The sequence below is a fragment of the Neophocaena asiaeorientalis genome, unplaced genomic scaffold (genome assembly GCF_003031525.2).
Source record: "Neophocaena asiaeorientalis asiaeorientalis breed wild unplaced genomic scaffold, Neophocaena_asiaeorientalis_V1.1 scaffold541, whole genome shotgun sequence".
Lineage (NCBI taxonomy): Eukaryota > Metazoa > Chordata > Mammalia > Artiodactyla > Phocoenidae > Neophocaena > Neophocaena asiaeorientalis.
In genome coordinates, this window is record NW_020172450.1 from 1,140,687 (window position 1) to 1,167,894 (window position 27,208).

Genomic DNA, 27,208 nt, shown 5'->3' on the forward strand with positions numbered 1-27,208 from the left:
AATCACTTATATGGAGGCAATTCTTCCGGGTTTCCTCTGGCCAGTCATCTTGCTTTGCCAGGCTCTGTGTCCATATTTGTTCTCAGTCAGGGCCCTCCCCTGTGTGTGCACACATCTTTTAGCCAGACGGATTCCAAGGGTTTCTGGAAAATAGACCAAACATATTATGGTCTGGCGCCCCCTCCCTTCTCTGACCTCTGAGGAGCTTCCTGTGCATGTGTAGTCTGGGAGGTCTCCTTGACCTCAAGAAGGAGAAATATGTGGTCTCTTTATCTTTTATCCAAGCAGGACTCAGTTCCTCCTTGCTCCTGCCATTATCTTTATCTTGGAGTATCAGCCTGGGGTCCTCCTGCCTCAGATATACTTTTTTTTCAATACATAGAAAAAAAAAAAAGCAAAAAAACCCCCCTGCATGTTCCTTGGTAGCTTGAGTTCCATCCACTTGTGCCCTAGGACTGGAGAATGTGTGCTTTGAAATCAGAATTACTAGTCAAAGTGTTTAAGTCTAAAACCTTGTACTTTGTCAGTTACAAATGAATTTCCTGGTAAATGAGGTAGATTAGTATCTCAATTTCCACAGCAAATAGAGAATGGCCTTTCTTTCTAAATATAGGTTTGTACAGGTAGGATTGTAATGTAAACACAACTCTCAAAAATAATTCTATTAGTTCAGTTGAACTGTACTTTAGAATGAGGTCAAGACTGGCCCTGATTACTAGAGTATTTGACTACTGTGCTACTGTTTCTGTGTAATAACCTATTCTACCATTGACTATATATACACTATGCTACTAAAGAGCCCTTGTAGAAATTAGTGGTAAACAAAGGGGACATTACTAACCTCCCATTAGTGAGAGGTAGCTTTTGAAGGTTAGGGCTGCATGCATTTGCACTGAGTTAACCATTTCCTCTCATCTAAGTCTTCTTTGAAACAAATAACATGCATTTGGACAGAACAGTTAGCCAGGATTATGTGAGAAATCTATAGCTGTAGACTAAAACAAAGGCAACTAGCCTGTTAAGGTAGGAATGGCAAATGTGTGTCACTGGTATTGAGTCCATCTGATCTGTCACAGTACTTTATCGCTGAGCTCAGATTGGCCCATGAATCCTTCCTGCCACATTAGGATCATACCTAATTTGTTGATCATGTTTGCATCAGTCTAACAATCAAAGCATTCAGGAATTTTAGTGTCCAGAATCGAAGCCCTTCTGATTTCACCATAATGAAGGCAAAATGGCAGACAAGTCAAGAGAAATTCACCTGTCATTTCCCTCATTCATGGCGGTTTGTGAACACGGATTGGTTTTTCAGTCTTATCAATTATGTTACTTTGTTTCACTGCTCCCAGTGTTCAATTGTGACATTTGAATTAGGCAAACAAAACATTCTTGTCTTCTCCATTTTCTAAAAACTTGCTTATTAAGGTATAATTAATATACAGTAAACTGTACATATTTATAGTGTGCAATTTGGCAAATTCTGACCCATGAAAACATCAACACAATCATCATAGTGAGCATATCGATAACACCCCAGAGTTTCCTCTTGCCACTCTGTAATGCTTTTTCCTCTACCACTCCCAACCTACTCCACTCCCAGGCAACCTGGGGTCTGCTTTCTGTAGATTAGTTTGCATTTTCTAGAGTTTTACATAAATGGACTTTTTGACCCTTTAAAAAAAATCCAGCATAGCTTGATATTTCCCCATGTTTTTGTATGTATCAATAGTTCATTCCTTTTTATGGCTCAGCAGTAGTTCATTGTATGGATATATGAGAGTTTACAGTTATTCACCTGTTGATGGCTATTTGAGCTATTTCCAACTTCTGGCTATTACAAATAAAACTTGTTTATGTACAAGTCTTTGTATGGACACATGATTTCATTTCTCTTGGGTAAATAGTTAGATCATATGGTAGGTGTATGTTTAACTTGATAACACGTGAAGGTCTAATTAGCCCTAGAGCAAATGTTGCCCTCCACCCACCTAACAAAGCTTAATAGCAAGACTCAAAAGGATAAAACCGTTGCCAAGTATGGACCACACACCAAAACAAAGTTCAATAATAGATACAGGAATGCAAAACCCTTTTTGCGTGCTCTACTCAGTGCTCATGAATTAATGAGGTTTTTCACTCTGGTTGAGAACAGGGACTATTGGCAGTCCTGTTTCAGATTTGCAGCCCTGTTTCAGATTCAAAGTTGCTTCCTTTAACCCTTTCAGATGGTTCTTTCTCCAGTCTCAAGTGGTTTCCTTGCATCTGTGTGCTGTTTCGGACTCCGGTGAACATCCAGGGGGACCCTCTGCAGATCTCTGGAATTTTCTTTCTCTGCAGCTCTCTCCTCTTTGGTACTCTGTACTGCTAACTCTAGCTGTCTTGGCCTTCCCAGACTACCAGGGCCGTCTCCACAACTCAGAGAGACTGCCAGGCTCCCCTACAGTCTCCCTCCCCTGTGCTAAGGCCTGGAAACTCTTTGCAGGCAGTAAGCTGGCGCACTCATAGGGCTCATCTCATTTGTTTCCGACATCTCAGGGATTACCGTCCTTTTTTGCCGAATGTCTGAAAACCATTGTTACGTATATTTTGTCTGGTTTTTGTTGCTGCTGTTTCAGGCATGAGGAGAAATTTCGTCCCTGTCACCCTATCTTGACTGGAAGCGGAATTCTTCTCCAGAATTTAACGTTTTTCTCTAAACTGAATTCAAATTCAGAAGTCCCTGATGAGTATCCTAAAAGTTCTTTCTACAACTTTTGCCCGTTTGGAAAGTTTCTTCTATCTCTGGGAAAAAAAAAAAAAAAAGACACATTCTCTGAGTTCATGAAAACAGTCTCTCAGAGGAGCCACCTATTTAGTCCAGGACACTCTACAAATTTGCCAAGATGGTAATTTCTATCTGGTATATGGGATGGAACCAATGGGTAAGAAGGACAAGAGAAGTTTTGACTCAAGTCAGCTGAGAGATCGTCTTCTACCAAGGCTTTGTGGCTGGTTTGATCAAAGCCCTCCCAGTTCTATACCCTAGGGTATATTTTGAAGAATTTTAATAGGAATTAGTTTCCCAATTCTTTAAGCCAAAAAGAATACTGAGGACAGCTTCCTTGGTGAGACTATCTCAGTCAGAAGATGGTACAGAGAGCTTGTTCCCCATTAGTTTAATATTGCTATAAATTGGGTTTTTTCCCTAAATCCACAGCCAGTGTGTTGCTGTCTTTCTCTTTCTGCCACATTTTTGGAGCATCAGTCAAAATGCATAGCTAATTTACCAAAATAGCAATTTTTCAATTTGCAGTGGTAGGCATTGTTTTATGTTAAATAAAACCATCTCATATGGGTCAGAATTGGATTCAAGAATTTAACCCTTTCAAGAGTGGTTTCATATTAAGTACTGACTTTAAAACTTTGGTATTTTATGCTCACTCCTTGCCTAGAATTATTCTAAGGCTGGGAGGGATGGCAATACTACCTTATATTTATATGTTCCTTCATAGATCATACACTTTGCAGAAATTATCTCATTTGATTTTGAGAGATACTAAAAAGTTTAGAAAACTCTAGGATCTGGAGGTCCGATTCAGGAGGTAATACAGATGATATACATATAGAGAAAAAGTATAAAATCAGGCTTAAAGCCATGTAGTAAAGAATAGAAATGCTATAAGGAAGGATGAGATTATTAGGAGGAGGGAGAAGGAAGTCAGAGAATACTTTGTGAAGGTACTGACCCAAACTGGATATTAGGAATTAGATTGGTGAAAAATCAGAGGGCCGTATTCCAGGTGGTTGACACAACATGTCCAGAGATACTGAGGCACAAATAAATAGGTCATCTTTGAAAGATGGTAACAGGAATCCCCTAATGGAGCAGAATGTAGTTTATTCAGTAGTTCTTTGTGGACAGTGACTCTGGTGCACAGTTCTACCTTGACATCTTTACTGAATCATCACAAAATAAATGCTTACAGATTAGGGTAGAATGTTGTAGAAGTCACATTGTTTGCTTTTAAGAGTATGTGTTTGAAGCACTCTCACGTGTTTTTAGTGGGCATCTAACTCTTTAGCTCACTGTTCTCACTTCTCTAGATGAAATTGTGCTGCACATTAATGCAGTTTAACACACACGTACACATACAAATACATACATTAAACAAACAGCTTCACATACCTTGTGAACATAATGAAAATATGGAAGTATACATGGAAGACCATAGTGGTCAATAAAGATTCAGGCTCCAAAGTGATATGAACAGCCAGAAAATTGGACCAGCACAGGTAAGAAATGAGAAATTTTTAGGGCCATTGAACATAATGCATTTTCAGTGTTCAGTAGCCCTGAAAATCTCTCATTTAGGCCAGGAAGTCTCAGTCTCATTTGAAATTGTTGAAATAAAGAGAACATGCACATGTTCTCATTGATCTAAATTTCTGTCGAAGTCCAGGACCTCCCACCATCTTTTCTAGTCCTTGATTCTTTTTCCAGACTCTTGTTATGAAGGCTGTAGAGCAGGCCTCACCTTTTTTTATTGTAGTGGTAACTGCTGTCTGAGTTAGCTTCAGAGCAAATTCTCCCATCTTATGTGAGGACAGTCTAAGCTGGACCCTGCACTAAGATGAATATTAGTTCAAGGAAATAAATAGAAGTTGTTTATTCCCACATCAAATTTCCTTCCTTCTTTAGATTGCTGAAGGATATTTTCATCTCTTTCTAAATAAGATTGGAGTCCCTTTTGATTTCTTCTAGGTTCCTATCTCATCTCCCTTCCTTTTGACTTTATGCTATAATTCTGTGTCCTTCTCTGGTTTGAGCCATTTTTACAGATTTGCAAATCAGTATACTTTTTTTAAACTGTTTATTTTATATTGGAGTACAGTTGATTAAGTGTTGTGTTAGTTTCAGGTGTACAACAAAGTGATTCAGTTATACATATACATGTATCTATTCTTTTTCAAATTCTTTTCCCATTTAGGTTATTACAGAATATCGAGCAGAGTTCCCTGTGCTATACAGTAGGTCCTTGTTGGTTATCCATTTTAAATATAGCAGTGTGTACAAATCACTATACTTTTGAGAGCATCTTTTTTTTTACATTAACATAGTCTTTTAACTATGTTCTGGGATGGCTCCAGTTAGCCAATATCAGTCACAAAGGATGAATGTTTATACTTCGGGCTTTTAACTCTACCAGATTTTTTGCCTTACTTTTCACTATACTGACAGATGGGGAAATCTTGAAAATTAAATAAGGCAAAATTGGTAGGTCCTGAGTACCGAAATAATGGGTGCATTTAGAACTGTGAGGGGGGAGATTAGGCTTCAGGAAGCTTAGTTATTTAAGTCATCTGATATCCATAGGCTCCAGACTTGCATGTGGGAGCACTCCATCTCTCACTCTGGTGCCCCAGAAAAGGCTGATGATCCCTGAGCACAAAAACAAAGGTCAGGTCTGGGTGGTGTGCCTAATACTCTGTTGTCATTTGGACCTTTAAAAAGGCTCTCTGTGATACTAGCCAAAGGACGTGACATGGTCCTGTTAACTCACTCTGCTCAGTGCCTAGTACAGTACTGTGCATTTGATACACCTTTTTCACAAAGTAACAGAAGAGGAAATTAAATTGGGCTAATTTTCTAAGACTAGGGGAAATCAGAGAAGTCTATTTTGTTTTGTTTTCTTGACTTGAAATTGAGTGGATGTTCAGCAGAGGTGTGTTTAAGTAAACTTAGATGAACTGATTTGTTTGACAATTTGATATCATTTCCCCTTCAAAGCCCCCAAACTGAGAAATATAAAATGGTAGCCAGTTGTGAAAATTATCTGCCTCCTGTGTAGTGTTGCTCCTTCCTTCCTCCCTCCCTCCCTTCCTCCCTCCCTCCCTCCCTCCCTCCGTTCCTTCCTTCCTTCCTTCCTTTCTTCCTTCCTCCCTTCCTTCCTTCCTTTGTATTTCTTGCTTAAGACTGTAATAACTCATTGTATTTTTCCCTAGAGTCAGTAATGAATTATTAGTGGGTCTGTAGTATTTTTTTTAATTAATTAATTTATTTTTGGCTATGTTGGGTCTTCGTTTCTGTGCGAGGGCTTTCTCTAGTTGTGGCAAGCGGGGACCACTCTTCATTGCGGTGCACGGGCCTCTCACTATCGTGGCCTCTCGTTGCGGAGCACAGGCTCCAGACGCGCAGGCTCAGTAGTTGTGGCTCACAGGCCTAGTTGCTCCGCGGCATGTGGGATCTTCCCAGACCAGGGCTCGAACCCGTGTCCTCTGCATTGGCAGGCAGATTCTCAACCACTGCGCCACCAGGGAAGCCCTGTAGTGTTTTTAATTGTGTGAATTTTTATTCACTATGCCATAGAGTACAGTTTGTAATAGCCATGTTTATAAACTGATAATTTCATGTTTGATGAGGAACTATTTATTAAGTAGACTTTTTACATGATATATTTTATGTACTCGGTTTATTAATAATCTTGCAATTCACGATGGATTACCTAGGCTGTATCAGTACTTTAACATAGCAAGACTTGTAATCATGACACAAGATCTTATTTAGCTAATGTGACTGATTATCTTTCACAGTGGAAGTATGAATAGCACCTTGACTCATAAAACCACTAGTTCTTTTCCTATTCCAATTTGAAAATATTAACCATTCCACATTTTGCCATAACAGGCTTAAGTTATAATTACAGAAATTTATAGAGGTCAAGGGAGGTTACCTAGAGATGTGTTTCTAGTTGGACCTGAACATTTTGCAAATGAGAAAACTGAGGCTCCAAGATATTAAATGACTTACCCAAAAACTGCATGGCTAATTAATAACAGCTGTCTTGGCATATAGTCTGTAAGTCTTGTTATGAATTACAGTAATTAAAGCTAATAATTTTATCCCCTTTCCCTCTTTCTTATTTTGGAAATGGACTACACTCTTTGGAAGTTATATTCCAAATCACTCAGGTCATGGCTAAGATATACCATGCTTTTGGGCCTCCAGTTATTTATTTGGAGTGTGATGACTTAAAGCTCCATTTTAAGAGGAAGTGTGGATGGGTAGAATGTAAAGAAAAATAAAGTCTTGAGCTCATCAGAAACTCAGAAGTTCTAGAAAAATGCTGATATAAGTATTACTTTCCCTTTCAAGTTCTGATAAATGACTTCTCCAGGCTGAACACCTGAAGATCAATCCCTAGATTCAGAGAGAATATACAATAGTTCATTTTATTCAGCACTTCATAGAATTTTTAAAAATTATTAAATTATTAGCATTAGTAGAGGCCTAAAGTGATCCTTCCTGCCAATCCACTCAGTCTAGTCACATGATTTCCAACTACAGAATGTTCCCTTAGCTGCTGAAAGCTACCAGTGATCAGTTTCATCTTCAGTTTCCCCCCTAAAACTGGTTTTCGAAAAATGGTTTTCAATAATGTTCCTAGGAAAAACGTGCTCCCTAGAGGATCAGTGAGAAATCATGAGTCACTTAGCCTTGATTGCCTCTTGACTTATAAATAAGCAAAACAGAATTTTGACTACCTTTTTGTTCATATTACATGTGCTTTCTTCCACTAGGAGGAAAAAAGCAGGGCCTCCTTCTGGCTCAAAGACCCTTAGCTCTACTCTCTTACTATCTGGTGGGGTACAATCCACTAAAAAAACAATTGTAGAGGTATAATTGAAGTACAATAAACTACACATACTCAAAGTGTACAATATGATAAACTTTGGTATGTATACACATGTGTAACTATTGCCATAGTCAAGATAGCAGATATTTAGATCGTCCCAAAGGTTTCCTTGTGCCCCTTTGTTCTCCATTTCTCCCTTATTGTCTTCCCCAGATAACCATTGATTTACTTTCTGTCACTATAGGTTGGTTTGCATTTTCTAGAACTTTATTTAAATGGAAGCATGCATTACATACACATTCTGTTGGTCTTTTTTCACTCACTTATTTTGAGGTCCATGCATCTTGTTATATATCAATAGTTCATTTTTTTTGACTGAGTAGTATTCCATAGTGTGCATATACCACAGATGATTTATCATTTCAGCTATTCATGGACACTTGGGTTGTTTTTAATTTTTAGCTGTTAGTGAGTAAACCTTTTGAACAACCTCGTACAGATTTTTGTGTGGACAGAAATTTTTATTTCTCCGTGATAAATGACCAGAAGTGCCTTGCTCTCCTGTGAAATTTAGCTTCACCTTTTTACGGAACTGCCAAACTGTTTTCCAAAGTGGTTGTACCATTCTACTTTCTTACCAGCAGTGTATGTAGTTGCTCCACACTTGGTGTGATCAGAATTTTTTAGCCATTCTGGTAGGTCTGTAGTTGTATCTCATTGTGGTTTTAGTTTGCACTTTCCTTATAACTAATGAGGTTGAGCATCGTTTCATTCATTTATTGGTCATTCCTGTATCTTTTTTTGTGAAGTGTCTCTTCAAATCTTTTGCCCATTTTAAAAACTGGATTTCAACTCTTTATTAATTTGCTCAGATTTTGTCTCCTACAAGGCTGCAAAATAGGTTTTCCTTACAATAAGAATTAAATACATGTTTGTAAGGCCCACATACATCATTCACTTGGCAACATCTGTGTCTGTTTACTCCTGAAATGTTTCTCATGTTTCCAGTCTGTCCATTTAAATCCTAGATATTCTAAGATTGTACTTATATTTCTCTTGTGACCAGCTTTTTGGTAAGAATAGATCTATAATAAATCCATTGAACTTTATCTTCTCTAGGGAATCTGTAGCATTTTAGGTAACAAGGTTATATGTGCAAGGCTAAAAACATCCACTTTTGGTGCTTTGTAAGTGCTTTATAGAAAATGCATCCTGTGGGAATTTTGAACACCACCAAGACATTTGTGTATTTAAGGAAATAATTTACAATGGTAACATTGATTTCAAGAATGAGAAGCGAGGCTGTTCAGTGAATAACACTTACTGTAAATAAGTGAAACTTTTCCTTTTCTTTCTTTCCTTATTTATTTATTAATTTCTTTCTTTATCATTAAAAAATGAACAACTGATAACTTACTTGCATTGTTCCATTCAAGAGTTATTTATCAGCAAGGCAGTGTACTTTTATCTGACTGTATCTAAGAGAATGTGGGGTTTAGTCTTTTTGTATTCAAATCATAGTTCCAATAGAAATATTATGTAATTTTTTTATCGTGTTACACCACATTTCCTTAGAAGGGAACAAATCCACGTTCAAGTTTCTTTTTGAATGGGAAACAAATCTCTTTAACAAAGAGGGATTGTGCTTACATCCATCAGTGGTTATTTTTAAAAACTTCTCTGTTATTATCTGAAATGACAGGTTAGCCATGTATTTATTTTTGTTTGCTCATCCTTTTCCAATGAATGTCTTTACTATGACTCAGATGCTCATATTAAAATCTTTGGAAAGTCTCATCTCATATGCCATCGTATGAGTGAAAATAAATGCAAGTCTGTAAATTTATTTCCTAAATATTCCTAAAGTAAACTTAATTCCTAAAGTAAATTTCCTAATTAGTGCCCTGAATCCATGGCAAATAAATGGGGGATTGAGTGGGGGGCGGCAGTTCACAGTAATTCAGTTCAAACACTTTCTTGCTTGTGTCTCCGAATAGAATTTGAGCTGTTGTTGAAAAATCTTTGGTAATGCCACAATAAGGTTGCTCTCTCACTTCTCCCCTTTTCCTGGCTCCTGCTGATTTCAGAGAAATCTCTAGAGAAGCAGTTTTCAAAGTCCCTGGACAAATAGCATAGGCCTTACCTGGGAACTTGCTAGAAATGCAGATCCTCTGGCCCTACTGCAGACCAGCTGAATCAGACACTGAAACTGGGGGCGTGGGGAAGGCAGGCCCAGTAGTCTGTGTTTTGACACGCCTTCCAGGTGATTCTGAAGCATGCCAAAGTTTGGGACTCACTGGTCTAGGGGAATGAAAGAAGTTGTGAATGCAGGCCTATATAAAATTCCTTTCCTACAGCTCCAAGCTGACAGGTTCATGAAGAGGTTGCTGTAGCAACAACTGCACAGTAGGATTGGATAATGAAACTTTGTGAAATTAAGACGCATGAATATTAACCAATCCCATATTCTAGATCACTAAGATTTATATTGGGCAAAATGGATTTTTACTTTTAGCCTTATGTCAAGAAGCACAGTTTCATAAGGTTTTATGTTTGACAAGTGGAAACCATGCCATTTTTTAAGCATCACTCCTATAGAATTTAGACAATTTTGGTAGAAAAATAGAATTACTCTTAAAGACATTCATCACAGGACTTCCCTGGTGGCACAGTGGTTAAGAATCTGCCTGCCAATGCAGGGAACACGGGTTCTATCCCTGGTTCGGGAAGATCCCACATGCCGCGGAGCAACTAAGCCCGTGCACCAAAACTACTGAGCCTGCGCTCTAGAGCCCATGAGCCACAACTACTGAAGCCCGCGTGCCACAACTGCTGAAGCCCGCAAACCTAGAGCCCGTGCTCCGCAACAAGATAAGCCACCACAATGAGAAGCCCATGCACCACAGCAAAGAGTAGCCCCCGCTCGCCGCAACTAGAGAAAGCCCGCGCGCAGCAACGAAGACCCAACACAGCCAAAAATAAATAAAAATAAATAAATTTATTTTTGAAAAAGACATTCATCACAGAAATCATAAGTAACATCCTCAACAGTGACATATAACCCTGACAGAATTTATAATTGACTTTTCATAATAAAATATAGTAGCTTTATTTACCTGTAATACCTGTTTCACAGAACACAGTGCTGGGTACCTAATGGCTGTTGAATAAGCATTAAGATATGATTTGTTAAACCCTTGTTTGGTAATTACATGTCACAGAAATTGATATTTTTAAAAATATATTTGTATTCTGTACTCTTCTTTCTAGTATACGGTCAGTCTAAATTCTAGCACTTTCTGTATTCAAAGAATTAAATTCATTTTAGGGTTTGCATTTTATTGATATGTGCTAAGGATTAGATGCGCTCAGTTAAGCTTCTTCTGGCCAAATGACATACCCTGTCTCTGATGTCAGTCTGAGAAAATCCTATATAGTTTACAACATCCCCGGATTACCTTATCTAAGTATTACATGGACATTTCAGATGATATGTCTTGGCATGTGGTCATTTTTCATTAACTTATTAAGGTCTGTTAAAGCATCTTTTCCCCCTTTTGACACCTTGCCATAATTGAATGCAAAATTGACTGTAAGACTGAATGAATGCCTGATATTCATGCAGTAAGTTGATGGAGCTTCCTTGGTGTCTAGCAGACACCATGCCCAGATGAGTGTTTTAGGAAAAGGGGCTCTGTTGCTATCTAACATTGGCTATGGACAAGTGACATCTACCCTGTGGACTTCATTTTCCTCAACTGTAAACAGAAGGGTTTCATTACAGCATCTCTAAGACCTTAAACATTTTATGATTCTAAGGCTTAGGGGGAACTGGGGGGAGAATGCAAGCCTTGAAGCATTGCTGAGGTGCAATATACGATTGAAAGTTTTTTTATGTGTTTCTTGAAAGAATGAATGAAACAGAATAATTAGCATAAAGTCAGCCTCATACTTCTTTGGAGACAATGGAAAATAGTGATATTAAATACTCATAATTTTAGAGTTTAGACTAACGTGTTTTAGGAAAAATACTTTCAAAAAGTATACTTAATGTTTTTTCCTCAGAGTTTTCACGTTGAATTATTTCTTCTTAACCCTGAGGTATATTAAATACTTAGAAAAGCCAATAATTTTAATATTTTAAGCATAGGTGTGCTCTGCAGATCATATATATTCTTCCTAGAAAAGAAATATCTTTTAAAGGACAGCTCTCTACACTTTATACTCCCCTGCACTCACTTATTTCATTACATTTGTGCAACCTAAAATTGTAGATATAAAGCTATTTTGGGCATGCTTTTTCCAGAACCTTGTAAGAATCAACAGGAGCATAATTTTAAGCTACAGAAGTGCAAAATAAGCACAGAATCCTAGCTACCATAAATATAAAGACCAGAATTCTAACTTGGCAAAAACACATAAATACTAGCAATGGGGGAGAGGGACATAAGGACAAAAAGGTCGAATTTTACCAGGTATTTCTGTATGTTTATAAACCTTTTCTCTGAACTTTGTGTCTTCTCAGAGATGGAATTTTGTGAAACCCCTCACACTCTGTGCTCTGGCTACCAGACAGACATGCACAGTGTTTCTCGGCATGGCTACCAGCTAGAGATGGGATCCGATGTGGACACGGAGACAGAAGGTGCTGCCTCACCTGACCATGCGCTGAGAATGTGGATAAGGGGGATGAAGTCAGAGCATAGTTCCTGTTTGTCCAGCCGGGCCAACTCCGCATTGTCCTTGACTGACACTGACCATGAAAGGAAGTCTGATGGAGAGAATGGTAATAGAGCTATCTATATTGTTTACATAAAACCCAGAGAGGATGCAGGTTTTAGCCTTTGATTTGTTTTCCTTCCCTATGTCTGCCTACCCTTCATTTCGTCTGCAGAATGGAGATGCAGGTTAGCAGGGTCCCATGGACAAGGCATGTACCTAAGTATCTGGCAAATAGACACATTCATTTACAATAATAGATGAAGTACTTTTTATTTCTGGTGATTCCCCCAAAGGAAATAAATCTCATAGAGTCAGTAATATTGTGCATGTCTTATTCATTACTCACCTTTTATTTTCATCTTTATTTTCCAGTGCAGTACTTAGTGATATTTATTTTAGAAGTACTCATGTCATGTATTTTGGCTTTGTATCAATATATGAACAATGAGACGAACAGCTGAATAGCAAGCTTATTATGTATGTGCTCTCTATTCTGATTCAGATTAACCTGTCAAGTGTACAGAGAAAGGCAAATTAACCAGATTGGACTGAAATAATTAAAAAAAAAACAGAAGGTGAACATCAGCCATTTGCCAGACAATAATAAGTAGTAACAGCAGTGTCATTAAATTGTAGTTATATATTATTTTCTTACAACTTTTAGAAATGGAAAAGTTTTGTCATTTTGATTTGTTGGGAAGAGGTTAATTTATTTTGTTGTCTGCTTTTCTGTCCCTACCGAAGAACAAAGTCCTTTCATAAAAATCACGTTACTGCTTATTAAACACATTAATCTAATCTCCTCCTCATTCTGTTTGTCTAAATTTCATAGGTCCCATCACCATGACCACAAAGCCTGGTCTGTTAGCAGTGGCTAATGAGTATTTTCTCAGGTGTCAGAGAGGTAGCCAACAGCCCTGTACCTGCAGCTTTTTCTATTCTATCCTCCTCTGCCTCCTTCAGCCTGTAGGAGACATTGGCCACAAGGATATAATCAGGAATGACATTTGTAATATCACTAAATATCCTATCACCAAAAATCCTTGAGGGTCTTGATATTTTAGGTTTATTTTCATGTATGTATGTATGTATTGTTGACTTAGGCGAAGAGTGTAGAGGAGGTGAAGTGTGGAAGTGAGAAGGGAACATATTTGATCTATGTCGTGCATATTCATGTAAGTGAAGCAGCAATAGGATGGAAGTTGGGGGACCTTGGACTAGTCCCTACAGTTTTGGGGCTTCAACTGTCAAACAGGAAAAATAACGACCAAATTTATGTGAAATGGGGTGATAGAGGCTCTCCTGTATTTCAAAGACATTGTTCTTCGTCATCTCACTCCTGACATAAGGAAGTTATAGCCAGTTCACTGGGTTGAAACATTAAAAGAAAGGAATTTCCAAAAAAAAAAAAAGAAAGGAATTTCCCTGTGGGGCTCCACCATTCTTCTATTCCTGCAAGACCCTAGGTATGGGGTGATGAAACTTCTGGAATTAGATAGTGGTAGTAGTTGCACAACTCTGTGAAAATACTAAAAGCCACTGAATCGTATACTTTAATGAGAGTGCGAACATTATGGTATGTGAATCGTATTTCACTGAATTTGTTATCTAAAAAATACTACTGGATGAAGGGTAAGGATTGAAGATTGAAGAATCCCAGATGACTTGGACAAGGATTAATTAGTAAAAATGTTTGCTATTACAGGTTTTAAATTCTCTCCTGTTTGTTGCGACATGGAGGCTCAAGCTGGGTCTACTCAAGGCAAGTGTTTCCAAATATTCAATGACAAATTATTTTACCTCACCCCATCCCTGACACCCACCCTACAACATTCAACCCTGCCCGTCTGATAAACAACACACAGGCCTGGTTAATTAACCTGTCAAAGATTAGTTTATTGGTAGCTTGTTGGTTTGCTTTCCTGTGGAAGACTTCATGTATCTGTATGTTGATAGTAATGAGGAGGTGTAGGGGGAGCTAGGTAGAATAGGGAAACGTTGATTTAGCATGAAGGCAGAGATTTACATCAGGTTGGGTTGGTTTTGGCCTCATGACTTTCTGTTCTATCAATACATTATCTATGATTTTTTACATGACTCTAGCCATTAACATAGTATATAGTTCAGATACTGTCATAACTTTACACCTAGCAAATGGTCTTGGTCTTTTCCTTCCGACGCTCTGGCTTGGCTTAAGAATCACACTATACCTATGTCATTAATTATAAATAGCACCTTCAAATGAAGGAAATGTTCATTCTTTTCTGTAGACCTGTTTTTATACTGTGTCATTCCTTAGTGAGGGGACATTGGTGTCCTTTTACTTTTGCCTTCATTGTGCTCATTGGGCTTTGCCCCTTGGCAGAGGGATACTGAAAGCAATATTTATTAATGATTTTAATGAAAATCAAACACTTTGTGGCAGAGGGAATCCTCACATCTGACCACAGGGCAATGACTCAAAATATGTAAGGAACTGGGGGAAATGGATCAGAGGGAAGATATATTAGAATCAGCTTCATCAAAATGCATATTATCCTCCCCTTCTTCCACCACGAGAACTGCTTACTGTGATGAGCCACTATACGCACTGTGTTCACGTGCCACGTCCCTTGGATGTGTTAGGAACCTTCAGGAATGTTTGGGGCTCTTCAGTTTCGTTTTGCCTTCAGTCTATAATCAGCCATCTACCTTGATCATGTAACCCTATTTACTGAGACAGAGTTGGAAGACTCAGGAGTAAAGGCCGTGTATCTTTTCTTTTCTTTATAGGTTTATTTTCCTTATGATTTATTTTAGGAACTGGATGCGCTACCACAAAATTGGGCAGGGCGCCGATATAAAACTATGATCTGCTCTGCTAAAAACTAGTCCTTAACTGTAAGCCTCTTTTGACCCAATGTGCACCTCCAAGGGGGATTTCAATAGAACATAGGGATAAAAAGTTTGTATTGTGAAGCCAGACAGCTTAGATTTAAATCCCAGCTGTGTGATCTTGGGAAAGTTGTCTAAAGTTTCTGTGCCTGAACTTCATCATTTGTAAAACAAGGAGAATATTACTATCTACCTCTAAGATTTTGTGATGATTGAATAAATTAATGTACATAAAGGTTTAGAATAGTACTTGTAACATGAGTACAATAAGAATGTTCACTATTCTTACTGATCAGCACTTCACAATTTCCAAACACACTTTTAATATCTTTATCTCATTTCGTCCTCCTGACCCATCTGTGGAATGATTCTATTGTTATCAGCATTTTACATAGGAGGAAGAGTTAAACAGCAATTCAGAAACAAGTTAGCTAAATACGATTGATTGTTTTCCAAATAGCCAGTTTTTTCCTCCCTTGGATCATGAATGAATATAAGATATGAACTTGAACAACTTTTCTCCACTCAGAGTTCTGTAAGTTTTACTCTGCTCCTACTAGTAATTTTCAGTAAGGAGTATACAATTTGGAATCTTATGACTTAGAGTAAGATTTCACCAATTTAGATTCCAAAAATTTTCAGTCAGTGATACCAGGCCTGGCCTGCCTTCAACACTTCCATAGATTCTCACAGAGGAGGTTTGAGTTGAGAGTGTAAATGATTTTTCTAAAAAAATGTTAATTTGAAAAAACAAGTTATTTTTAACGAATTAACATTTGTGTGCAAATGTGGCTATTTATTTCCCATTGATCTCATACATTCATGAAAGCAGGCCTAGCAAGGAATCTGTTTCAGTAATTTGAGTTTCTATATACTATGTTGAAAAGAGTAAATAGCTTAAAATTGGGGGGATTTATATACTTCACTACCTCAGACTCCATGCCACTGCATCCCTCTGTTTCAGTTAATGTCAATGACATTTTATTTTGTTTCTGTCTTCCTATATACATTCTTATTTTTAGATTATTGATGAGGCAATGGGCACAATATCATGGATCGGTTTAGGATGATTTAAGCTTCACTCCTGTAAATTTGGGAGAGAAGTGAAGATTGGGGAAATTGTTAATTTGGGTGTGCTGTTCAACTGAGAAAGATTCTGAGATGTGATTTCAAAGACACTTTCAATTCTATCCATCCTAGGCTATAATGTCTTGGATTTTCTACTTATATTTCCAAAATCATGTCTATAAGGACTTATTTCTTTCATTTAATTAATCGATCAAGCCTTTGAAAATATTTATTTTTTCTCATTTTCGTAAACTCTATTTGGTTACCCTTAATTGAATTGAAGTTTCTGATATGCTTTAACCCATGAAAAAGTAAAATAAATAACCTTCCATTTCAGTACTGAAACAGACAGAGGTCTGCAGTACAAGGAAGGGAGAGCAGCAGGTAACAGAAGACAATGTGGATTTCTCGTCTTTCACAGGGCAATCAGAACACTAAGGCACTTTATTTCCATTCCCTGAAATTTGTCCTAAGTAAATCCTTTGTTGTCTATTGACGCTTAATCGGCTGTTAGGAAAAATGCAGATTTACTCAAGTTAGCTTCAGCCTGAGGCCCGTGAGCAGGACATTTTGATATCAGTCATAAAACTTTATTCATTTTACTCCTTTTCTACTCCCATTCCACGTTACTACCAACCTTACTATTCATTATACTTGAGTTGTGTATTTTCTATCTTCACGATGGTTTTTAATAAGTACTAGATAGGAAGCTACTTGAAGACAAAGCCTGGTTTATTCCATATTTTTGCTTCAGTACTTAGCTACTGGATCTGGAGCCCAGTAGGCACTAAATAAATGAAAAATATGCTTTGCTCTGAGGGGAAGAATTAAAACTGAGAGATAATATATTTTGTAGATCTTCTCTAATAGAAATGCTACAGTGGGTCAAACCTCTGGTCATCTAACATACAACTTCCTCTGACAGGTGATCCAGTGGGCTTTTCTTAGAAGGATTTGGCAGTCCTACTTGAGCATTAACCTCAGTGATTAGGGTGTTCCTCAATAATTACATTTGACTCTACATTAGGTTGGAGGAAAAAACTATATCAACAGCTAAATCTGAATAATCAATTTCCAAGAATGTGTTTTTCACATATGGCCTAAATGAAACACTTGGATTAGAAAATGTGAAAACGAAATTGCTTATCAAGAAGCTAAATAGAGGGAAATAGGTAGAGAAAAGACATTTATAACCTTTAATAAAGTATAAGTTGCAAAGAAATTATTTATGGCTATGCTCTTGTTGATAATGCTATTTCTATGTAAGCAATACTTATTGAGCACTTACTCTTTGCCAGGCTCTGTATTGGAGACTGGGGATATATAAAAGATGACCAGTACATGATCTCCACCCTCAAGGAATTTACAGTCTAGTGGGCAGGATTGATGCCCTATTAATTAGGATTGTTTATTATTATTTATTATTGTTATTGCAGGTAACAGCTTGAGCTAGCTTAAAGAGAGAAAAAACAAATTCATAAAAAGGGCATGTGAATGCTTCATGGGACCAGGACAAAAGAAGGAACTAGATTAGAAGAATTGCCTGGGCTTTGCCTCTTGCTTCTGAATCCATTTCCTTCAGTCCTGTCTCTGCAGATTTACTTTCTCTAAATCTCCATCCACAAGGCAGGCATAAAACCTCATACAGTTCTCCAGTTTATATTTCTTCTGTTCAGGAAAGAAGTTGAGATTAACTGGATGTTTTTCAATGCCGTTTCTAAATTCCAATGAGACAGATTAATTTTCCCAGCTTGAGTCAGATGTCTACCACTGATCACATCAGCTACAACCAAGGAGTAAGGTCAGCAATGCAAATGTTGCTTTCTGGGAACCCATCCACTGGATTCTTGGAGCAGTTTGCAATGCAGGCAGTCAGAGTCAAGTGAGCATGTATACCCAGTGAGGTCTACCAGAGAAGATAAAGAGCTAACTTTAATATGATTTAGTTAGTACCCTGATAAAAAAATATGTGCAGCTTGCTATGAGAACACAAGGGATGTGAAATCATTTATTAAAGTAAAAATTGTTGTATTAATGCAATCTAAATAACAATGTTCTCCAGATGGTGAGTGATTAAGAACATGGACTGTGGTATAAGATAGATCTAGGTTTGTGCCATGGTTCTGCCACTTTACTGTGTGTCCTTGGACCGGTAGCTAAAGCTCTCCAAGCCTCAGTTTCCTTGTCTGTCAAATGGAGACATTACCTATTTTAGTTTTTGTATGTGAGGATTAAATGAGAAAATGGACATATAGCACTTTACAGTGTTTTATATTAAATTAAATGCTCAATAAATCTTAGTCGTGGTTATCTTTCACACAACAAGAATTTATTATGCATGTATTGTGAGGTAGGTGCTACAGGGTGAAGTCTCTTTTATCAAGGATTAGCCAGACATGCAATGTGGCTTCTGAAACATCTGGTGTCCCAGGAAACTCTAGCGTAGCAGAGTTCAGCCTACCTTCTCATTTCAAACTGGGTAAAATTCCTTGCACTTGTCTTACCTTAAATAATACATCATTTTAATAGCCAACAATCTTGTTCTGCTAAGTAGAGAAGACTATGAGAGGGAATTCAGTGAAGCACTTCAACCTGGTTGAGGGTTAACTTTGTCCTATTGTATGTCCTATTGTCATTGTAGTAGCCCCTTAAGGTAGAGCTGGGATTTCAGCTACTCAGAAGCCCTGTTGATTTCCATGATTGTTGGGCAGCTGAGCTCCCTATGCACTGCTCAGGAACTTTACAGGTAACGGATTATCTGATACAATCCCATGATAGCCAAAAAATCCGTTAGTACTACTCCCTATTGCTTCTGTACTGCATACCACAGAAACCTGGTAATATACCATGTGCTACCAATAAACACCATACCATCATAGCCATGCATTTGTCATTCTCAGACCCTGAATTGCTTCATTGGAATAGCAGGCAGGAGTGGTGAAAAAATAGCTAGCCTAACACCTGGGTTTCTTGAATGACATATAATAGTTATACCCAAATGAGGAGTTATGCCTTCTGATATTTGACCATGTGGGGCCATTCATGTGCATTTAATGGAAGGGATTTGTTTGTTCTACACTTCTTTCTTTTGCTTTTTTTGTTTTCCCTTGGTAGTGTAAGTTATACAGGACACTTCCATGGCCATGATAACAGTTCCTCGGGAACCATCTGAATGTCGAAGGAAGTGTGTGAAACAATGCGATGACTTGGTGATAGCTTTGGCAGGAGCCCTGCCATATAACTGACATCCTAATGGCTCTGTTGGATCCATTAGGCATGTACAAGACAGTGCAGATGACTTTGTAATGGCTCCTTTGGAGATGTTACACAATCAGAGGAAGAGTGTAAGTCATTGGGATCACTTTATGTGTGGGTGAGACACTTCTGCGTTGACCATGATACTCTTACAGTTGAAAACAATTTTGATGATATTGAAATTTCAAGCCATTATAAAGTTAGATATAACAAGCTTATACTTTTCTTTTTAGTAGGGAATTTTAACTTCTATTTTTTTAGTATGAAAGTAATATCAGCTGATGGTTTAAAAATTAAAACAGTAAAAACATGTTTAAAGTGAAAATCCTCTCCCTCTTTATGCTTCTATATAAAGTATAAAAGTCATAGGATTACAAAGATTCCATCGTGCATATGCAAGAAAATAAAAATTATTAACTGGTATATAAATCTTTTAGGTAATTTTATAACTAGGACTTCCAATTGTATCACCAGGGCAAGAAATTATCAAGACACTCTTGAGAGGTAGCCAGTGTTAACAGTGTATTATGTATCATTCCCCAAATGTTCTGTACATGTACAAATGGGATAACATAGTAAAAAAAGACCAATAACTTTTTTCTAGTTAATATTATACCTATATAATATTAAATATATATAATGTTAAATTATATCTATATAATATTATTAACTAGTTAATATTATATTTTCCCATGTTTGCAGTATAGATCTGCCTTATTTTTTTTTTTTGGCCACACTGAGTGGTTTGTGGGATCTTAGTTCCCCGACCAGGAATCGAAACCAGGCCCCGACAGTGAAAGCACCGAGTCCTAACGCTGGACCATCAGGGAATTCCCCTGCCTTATTCTTTTTAATAGCTGTATAGTACTCTGTTTCTGTATGTATCATTTTTTACTTAGTCCCCTGTTTATGGAAATCTAGATTTCCAGGACTTTGATATTAAAAACAATGCTGGGGCTTCCCTGGTGGCACAGTGGTTGAGAGTCCGCCTGCCGATGCAGGGGACACGGGTTCGTGTCCCGGTCCGGGAAGATCCCACATGCCGTGGAGTGGCTAGGCCCGTGAGCCATGGCCGCTGAGCCTGCGCTTCCGGAGCCTGTGCTCCGCAACGGGAGAGGCCACAACAGTGAGAGGCCCGTGTAACCGCAAACAAACAAACAAAAAACAATGCTGTACTTAACATCTTTGTACACATCTTTTTGCATACCTGTTGGATAATTTCTTAGAAGTAGAAATGATGGGCTAAGGATATGTACATTTGACATTTTTTATAGATATTACCAAATTTCCCCTTTAAACAACCAGTTTATCTTCCTACTAATGCTATATACTACTAATGCATCTGTTTTCCTGTATCCTTTTCAACACTGGCAAGGAATGAAAAAGATTTCTAATACCCAATCTGCTAGATGAAATATGGTATCTTTTTGTGCTATTATTTTGCAATTTACTTATGAGTGAGCTTGGGCATCTTTTTGTATGTTAATGGACCATATACATTTCTTTTTCCTAAATTGTCTGTTGACATCCTTTACCAAATTTTTCTATTTGAATTTTTCTATTTCATTTTTAATTAATTTTTTAAGTTGAAGTACAGTTGATTTACAAGGTTGTACTAATTTCTGTTGTACAGCAAGGTGACTCAGTTATATGACGTACATTCTTTTTTTATATTCTTTTCCATTATGGTTTATCCCAGGATATTGAATATAGTTCTCTGTGCTATAAAATAGGACCTTGTTGTTTATCCATTCTATATCTAATACCAATTTTCATATTTCTTACTAATTTTCAAGAACATTTTATATATGAGGTAAAAAAAAAACCTTGAATGCATTATGCATTTTTCCTAGTTTTTCATTTGCCTTTTGAAATAGGTTCATATGATGCATTTGTGTTTGTAGATATAGAGCTTTATATTTTTAAGTGGTCAAATTCAACCATCTATACTTTATGGACGTATATGAAGATTAGATAGATAGATAGATAGTAGGTAAAGATACAGATATAATTGTTAATAATATTATGATGTCCCCAATTCTAAAAGTAAACTGCTTGAAAATTTATTTTCATTTTAGGTTAGAATATAAATATCTACATACAGATCATAAATCTAAATGGATGGTATGCATGCATGTAGTATGCATCATGGTTATATTTACCTGAAAACAGACTTCAATGTGGAAGTAGTTTCAGTATAAATACAGCATAAATAATGTAATTTTTAAATTAGAATTATTTAGATTAGTCATCATGATTGATCTTGATATATTGTTTAATCACTTATTTATTATACATTAAACAGTGTACTAATGAGTAGTGTACTAAGAAGCCAAAATGAGTTAATGTGGGGAATCCCCTGGCAGTCTAGTGGTTAGGACTCAGCGCTTTCACTGCTGAGGGCACGGTTTCAATCACTGGTCGGAGAACTAAGATCCTGCAAGCCGTGAGGTGAGGCCAAAAAAAACTCAACCAACCAACCAACCAACCAACCAAACAAACAAACAAAACCCAAAATGAGTTAATGTGCTTACAGTACAGCATGTTACTTTATAAGGATCCATGCAACTTGATATTTTAGTTGAATTAAAACATAGGCATGTTCATAGTATTTTAAAATATATTAGTTAAAATGAAAATATGTATCATAAAAATCTAGAACTAATGAATAAATCCAAGAGCCAATTCTGGGATGGGGGGCATAAAATAGATAAGACAATCAAGAAAATGGGAGACAATAAGAAATACGCATGTCAAAATAACTATAAATAAAGAGGCAACTGCTTCATAAGAGACTACTTTGTGTACCTCTTTTAAGATATGCTTGAAAACATGGGTGGAATAGATGATTTTATAGAACAAATATGAATGACCAAAATGCTCTGAGAAGATAGATAAATATAAACTTTATAATTTATATTATAGAAATAAAATTTCCAAAGAACCACCCAAACCAAAAGAAGTAGCAGATGTAGACAGTTTCATAGACAAAATCTGCCAAAATTTTAAGGAACACATACATCATTTCAATGCTACTTAAATGTTTTCAGAGCATAACAAAAGTGGAAGCTTCCAAATCTTTTTTTAATTTTTTGAAAGGAAGAAAAGCAATGAGATCTAAAGCAGAAAAAGAAACCACGAAATAAATCTACAAACCAATTGTAGTTGTGAATACTGATGCAAAATTTTTAAGTAAAATACTGGCAAACAAGGTCCAGCAATATAGTAAAAGAATAATACACTACAACTAAGTGCAGTTCATACTAGGGAATGCAAGGATAGTTCAATACTAGGAATTCTGTTACTCTAATTTATCATATGAATAGATACGTATAGATAAACCATATGAAAAGTTGCATAGATGACAAAAAGGCATTTCATAAAACCCAATGTTGTAGTAAACAAACACATAATATTTACTCTCTGCTTGATACTGTTAAGTATTTTAAATATTAATGAGTTTAATTCTCACAACCACTCTATGACTTAGGTACTAATAACATCCCCATTTACAAATGTGGAAACTGAGGCACAGTGAGGCTAAGTAAAAAGTTATTTAGCTAGTACGTGGCAAAGCCAGGATTTAAACCCAGTCCGATTCCAAACCCTTGCATTTATCCACTATACTATACTACTGCTCATTAATTTTTGATAGAGACTCTTAATTTTAAAAAGTATATAATATATATAATTTCTTATGTAAAATTACAAAATCCAGTTTTACTCTAAGTGAGGAAACACTACAAAGATTTCTGTTAGAGTCAAGAACAGAAAAAGGATGTCCATTTTCACCAATTACTTTAAACTTATAATGAAAGTAGCAACTGTAGCCATGAGAAGAGAGACTGAAGTAAGAGGAATAAAATTAGAAACAACGAGGTCAATTATTATTTGTAAGTTACACAGTTGTATATCTAAAAAATCTAAGAAAACTAAACAATAAATTAATACAAATGATAAAAATTCAGTAAATTAATTTGGTATAACATTAGGACACCAAATTAATAGTTTTCTTCCATATAAATCACAACCAATTAGAAAATGTGGTTGAATAAATTATTACTTTTACAAAAGCAACGACAGCCAAAATGCCTAGGAATAAACTAGCAAAAAGACCAAGACACACACTCATACACACATACGTTTACAAACACAGACACACACACAACAATGCTATTGAGGAATATAGAAGAAAACATAAGTAAATGGAAAGCCTTACCCTCTTCTTGGATGATAAGTATCACTATCATAAAATTCTCCCTAAATTAATCTGTAATTCTAACATAGCTCCAATAACAATATCAATTGGTCATGTAAAAACTCTGATTTACTGGCGCTAATGTTCAAATGGGAAAAAAAACCCATCATGCAAAAATACCTTGAAAATATTTGGAAAAAAACATAATGTTGTGATAATAAGTTTGCTTATGTTTAAATATATTTAAGTTCATTTTAATTAAACTAATATTCTAATACATGAATAAAGTGTTAGAATGGCAAAGGAAGCCTGCAAATGGACCCAATACAAATAGGAATATAATATATGATATAAGCTTTTTTTTTTTTTTTGCGGTACACGGGCCTCTCACTGCTGTGGCCTCTCCCGTTGCGGAGCACAGACTCCGGACGCGCAGGCTCAGCAGCCATGGTTCACGGGCCCAGCCGCTCCGCGGCATGTGTAATCTTCCCAGACCGGGACACGAACCCGTGTCCCCTGCATCGGCAGGCGGACTCTCAATCACTGCGCCACCAGGGAAGCCCTATAATATATGATAATGCTAGCATTTCAGATCAATAGGGAAAACATGGATTGTTTAAAAAAGGTGTTGAGACAATTGGGTAGCTGTCAAGAAAACAATAAAATTGGTTCTCTACCTCACTTCCTACACCAAAATAAATTCTGATGAATCAAATTTTAAATGTGAAAATAAATAGTAGAAGGAAATATGGGAGAATTTTGTCCTAACCTTAGAGTAGAAAAGCTTTTATAGATATAGCAACAACAAAAAAAGAAGCCATAAACAAAAATGTTGTCATGCTATCTGTATTAGCATCCAAAGACAAAGGGTTAATTTCTCTTATGTAAAAAGTATTCATAGTCAATAAGAAAAAAGTCTCAGCAATAAAATGAAAAATAAAGTGACTCTAGGCCATAGAAAAGGAAATAAGAATGGTTCATGAGCATATGAAATATGTTAACCTCACTCCTAAGAGAAATGCATAATAGAACTATGTTATTTATCACTGATCACATTGGAAATAAAAAATTTGATAATATACTTTGTTGGTAAATGTGTATAAAATGTTGGTTATAGGAGTATAAATAGATACAATCTCTATGAAAGAAAATTTGGCAATATCTAGCAAAAAATATACCTCCTTTTACTTAGCAATTTCACTTCCTGGAATTTATCCTACAGCTAGTCAATGGGTATGCAGTGAAACATGTGAGGATGTTCATAGTAGCATCGTTTGAAATATCTAAAAATCAGGGATATCAATCAAAATGTAAATCAGTAGGAGGCTACTTGTATAGTTTATGGTAGAGTCACGCAATGGAATACTCTGTAGCCTTACAAAGAGTGAATATATATGGTGGAAGGAGAAGTGGAATGCCTTAGCGGAAATTGCACAGGGGGATTTCAACTCTGTTGACACTATATTTATTTGCATATTTATTTATAATATTTTATTTCTTAAACTAGGTGGTAGGGGTACTTTAGTGTTTACATTATTGCTCTTTATACACTTTTACGGATGTCTGAAATATTTTTTCATAAATTTAACACAAACAAAATGAGACAACTATGTATCGAAGTAAAACAATCTTCAACAAACATCATTAAACAGAAACCACAGGGTTTGAATCATCATATATAGAAATGGCCTTTTTGTCTGTGACCCAGAGTAAGAAATAAAATTTACATTGTGACCCAGTTCTTAATGAATCTATAAACAAAAATAAAAACTAGAAAAAATTTTCACAAGACAATACCTACCCTTACTATGAACAGCGCACTCTGACATTTTCTGTTCTATTTCTTGTCATTCTAATGTTAACTGTGATCCAGTAAATTTATTTCTTAACCAATTCATAGGTCACAACCTGCAAATTAAAAACTGTGGTGTCCAGTACACTACACTTGGTGTGTGATTTTTAACACACAACATGTATATATGCTTGTAGATGTATAGAATTTCTCTGGAAATATTCACAGTAAATGGATTATTCTGATTGCATTTGTGGAAGGGAACTAGGTGACTGTGGGATAGGGTTGGAGGGAGATTTATTTTCATCTGTGCTCTTTTGCACTTTTAGAACTTTGTACCATGTGTTATTAACATTTTTAATTTAACATAACTAAAAAGTAAACAAAATGACAATGGTATCAAGGAGGAATGAATCCAACTCACTTGCTTTCTAGACCACTTTTTAAAAATAACCACATGTAAACTAGATAGCTAGTGGGAAGCAGCCACGTAGCACAGGGAGATCAGCTCGGTGCTTTGTATCCACCTAGAGGGGTGGGATAAGGAGAGTGGGAGGGGGAGATGCAAGAGGGAAGAGATATGAGGATATATGTATATGTATAGCTGATTCACATTGTTATACAGCAGAAACTAACACACCATTGTAAAGCAATTATACTCCAATAAAGATGTTTAAAAAAAAAGAAAAATAACCAATAATTAATTGCTGCTTACAGGGTTCTTTCCAGTGTTTGAAAATAAATGAAAAAAATAAAAGCTTCCCTAAAACAAATGAGCGCAAGATTATTAAATATTCCCTTTACGGCAATCTCCAGGTGTAGCTCTTGATTTATTTCTTTAACACAGCTTTTTTGGTGTGTGTTCCTTGTAAAAATAAGATGAGAAACAAATCTATTAGACCAAGGGTAATATTTTGCTCTTTACATTACTATTAAGTCACTTGCTCATTTTAATTGTCATTATGAAATTAGAGCCCCGTCTATGGAAGAGCCATATTCTTCTATTTACTTGGAAAAAAGCTATGTTTGGAGATCGTTTCTGTCTTACAGAGAAAACAAGGAAGGCATGGAAGTATTGTTATGCAGCCTACCAGCAGTTTTATATTTAAAAGTTGTCTGCCAAAATGAGCAGTTTTCAAACAAAGACAGCTGAGAATTTCAAACCTTTCATGTAATATATACCATACTATTTTCCTTTGAAACCAAAAACATGTATTTGTCATTTAACAATTTAGGCAATGTACACATAATTGTGTTTGCATGAACAAATGACTATTATACTAGGCGGTTGACTTTAAATAGCATTTCTTTATTCTCCAAGGTCTATATTTTTAATTTTTTGTTTTCAGTTTTATTCTCCTATCATCTAGAAATTTGTGTTTAAATAATTTTCATTTATTTTGTTGTTTGTAAGTGCAAAACTAGTTTTTTTGAGATAACTTATCTTTTATTTTCATTGTCCCCTGGCAAGTTTATATTCGCTGAAATAATCCTGCAGCTAGAGAGATTGTGTGGCCTGTAGAAATCTTCTGTGCAAACGTTTAATAACTTTTACTATGAGAAAATTGGCAGCCTTGTGAAATAATCCAAGAATTTCCCTTCTGCCACATTTTTTTTTTTTTTTTTTTTTTTTTTTTTTTTTTTTTTTTTTTTTTTTGTGCCGGGGCCCCCCCCTTTCTTGCC

The 27,208-nt window shown here is 36.4% G+C and overlaps 1 protein-coding gene across 3 annotated transcripts in view; it reads left to right on the forward strand.

Moving 5' to 3' along the window:
• TENM1 (teneurin transmembrane protein 1) overlaps positions 1-27,208 on the forward strand; it is a 552,490-nt gene that overhangs the window by 62,724 nt on the left and 462,558 nt on the right. For all 3 annotated transcript variants that reach the window (XM_024737354.1, XM_024737356.1, XM_024737355.1), the window contains exons 2-3: positions 12,142-12,402; positions 14,044-14,100. In XM_024737354.1, coding sequence (XP_024593122.1) covers positions 12,142-12,402; positions 14,044-14,100 — 318 coding nt within the window. The remainder of the gene's footprint in view (positions 1-12,141; positions 12,403-14,043; positions 14,101-27,208) is intronic.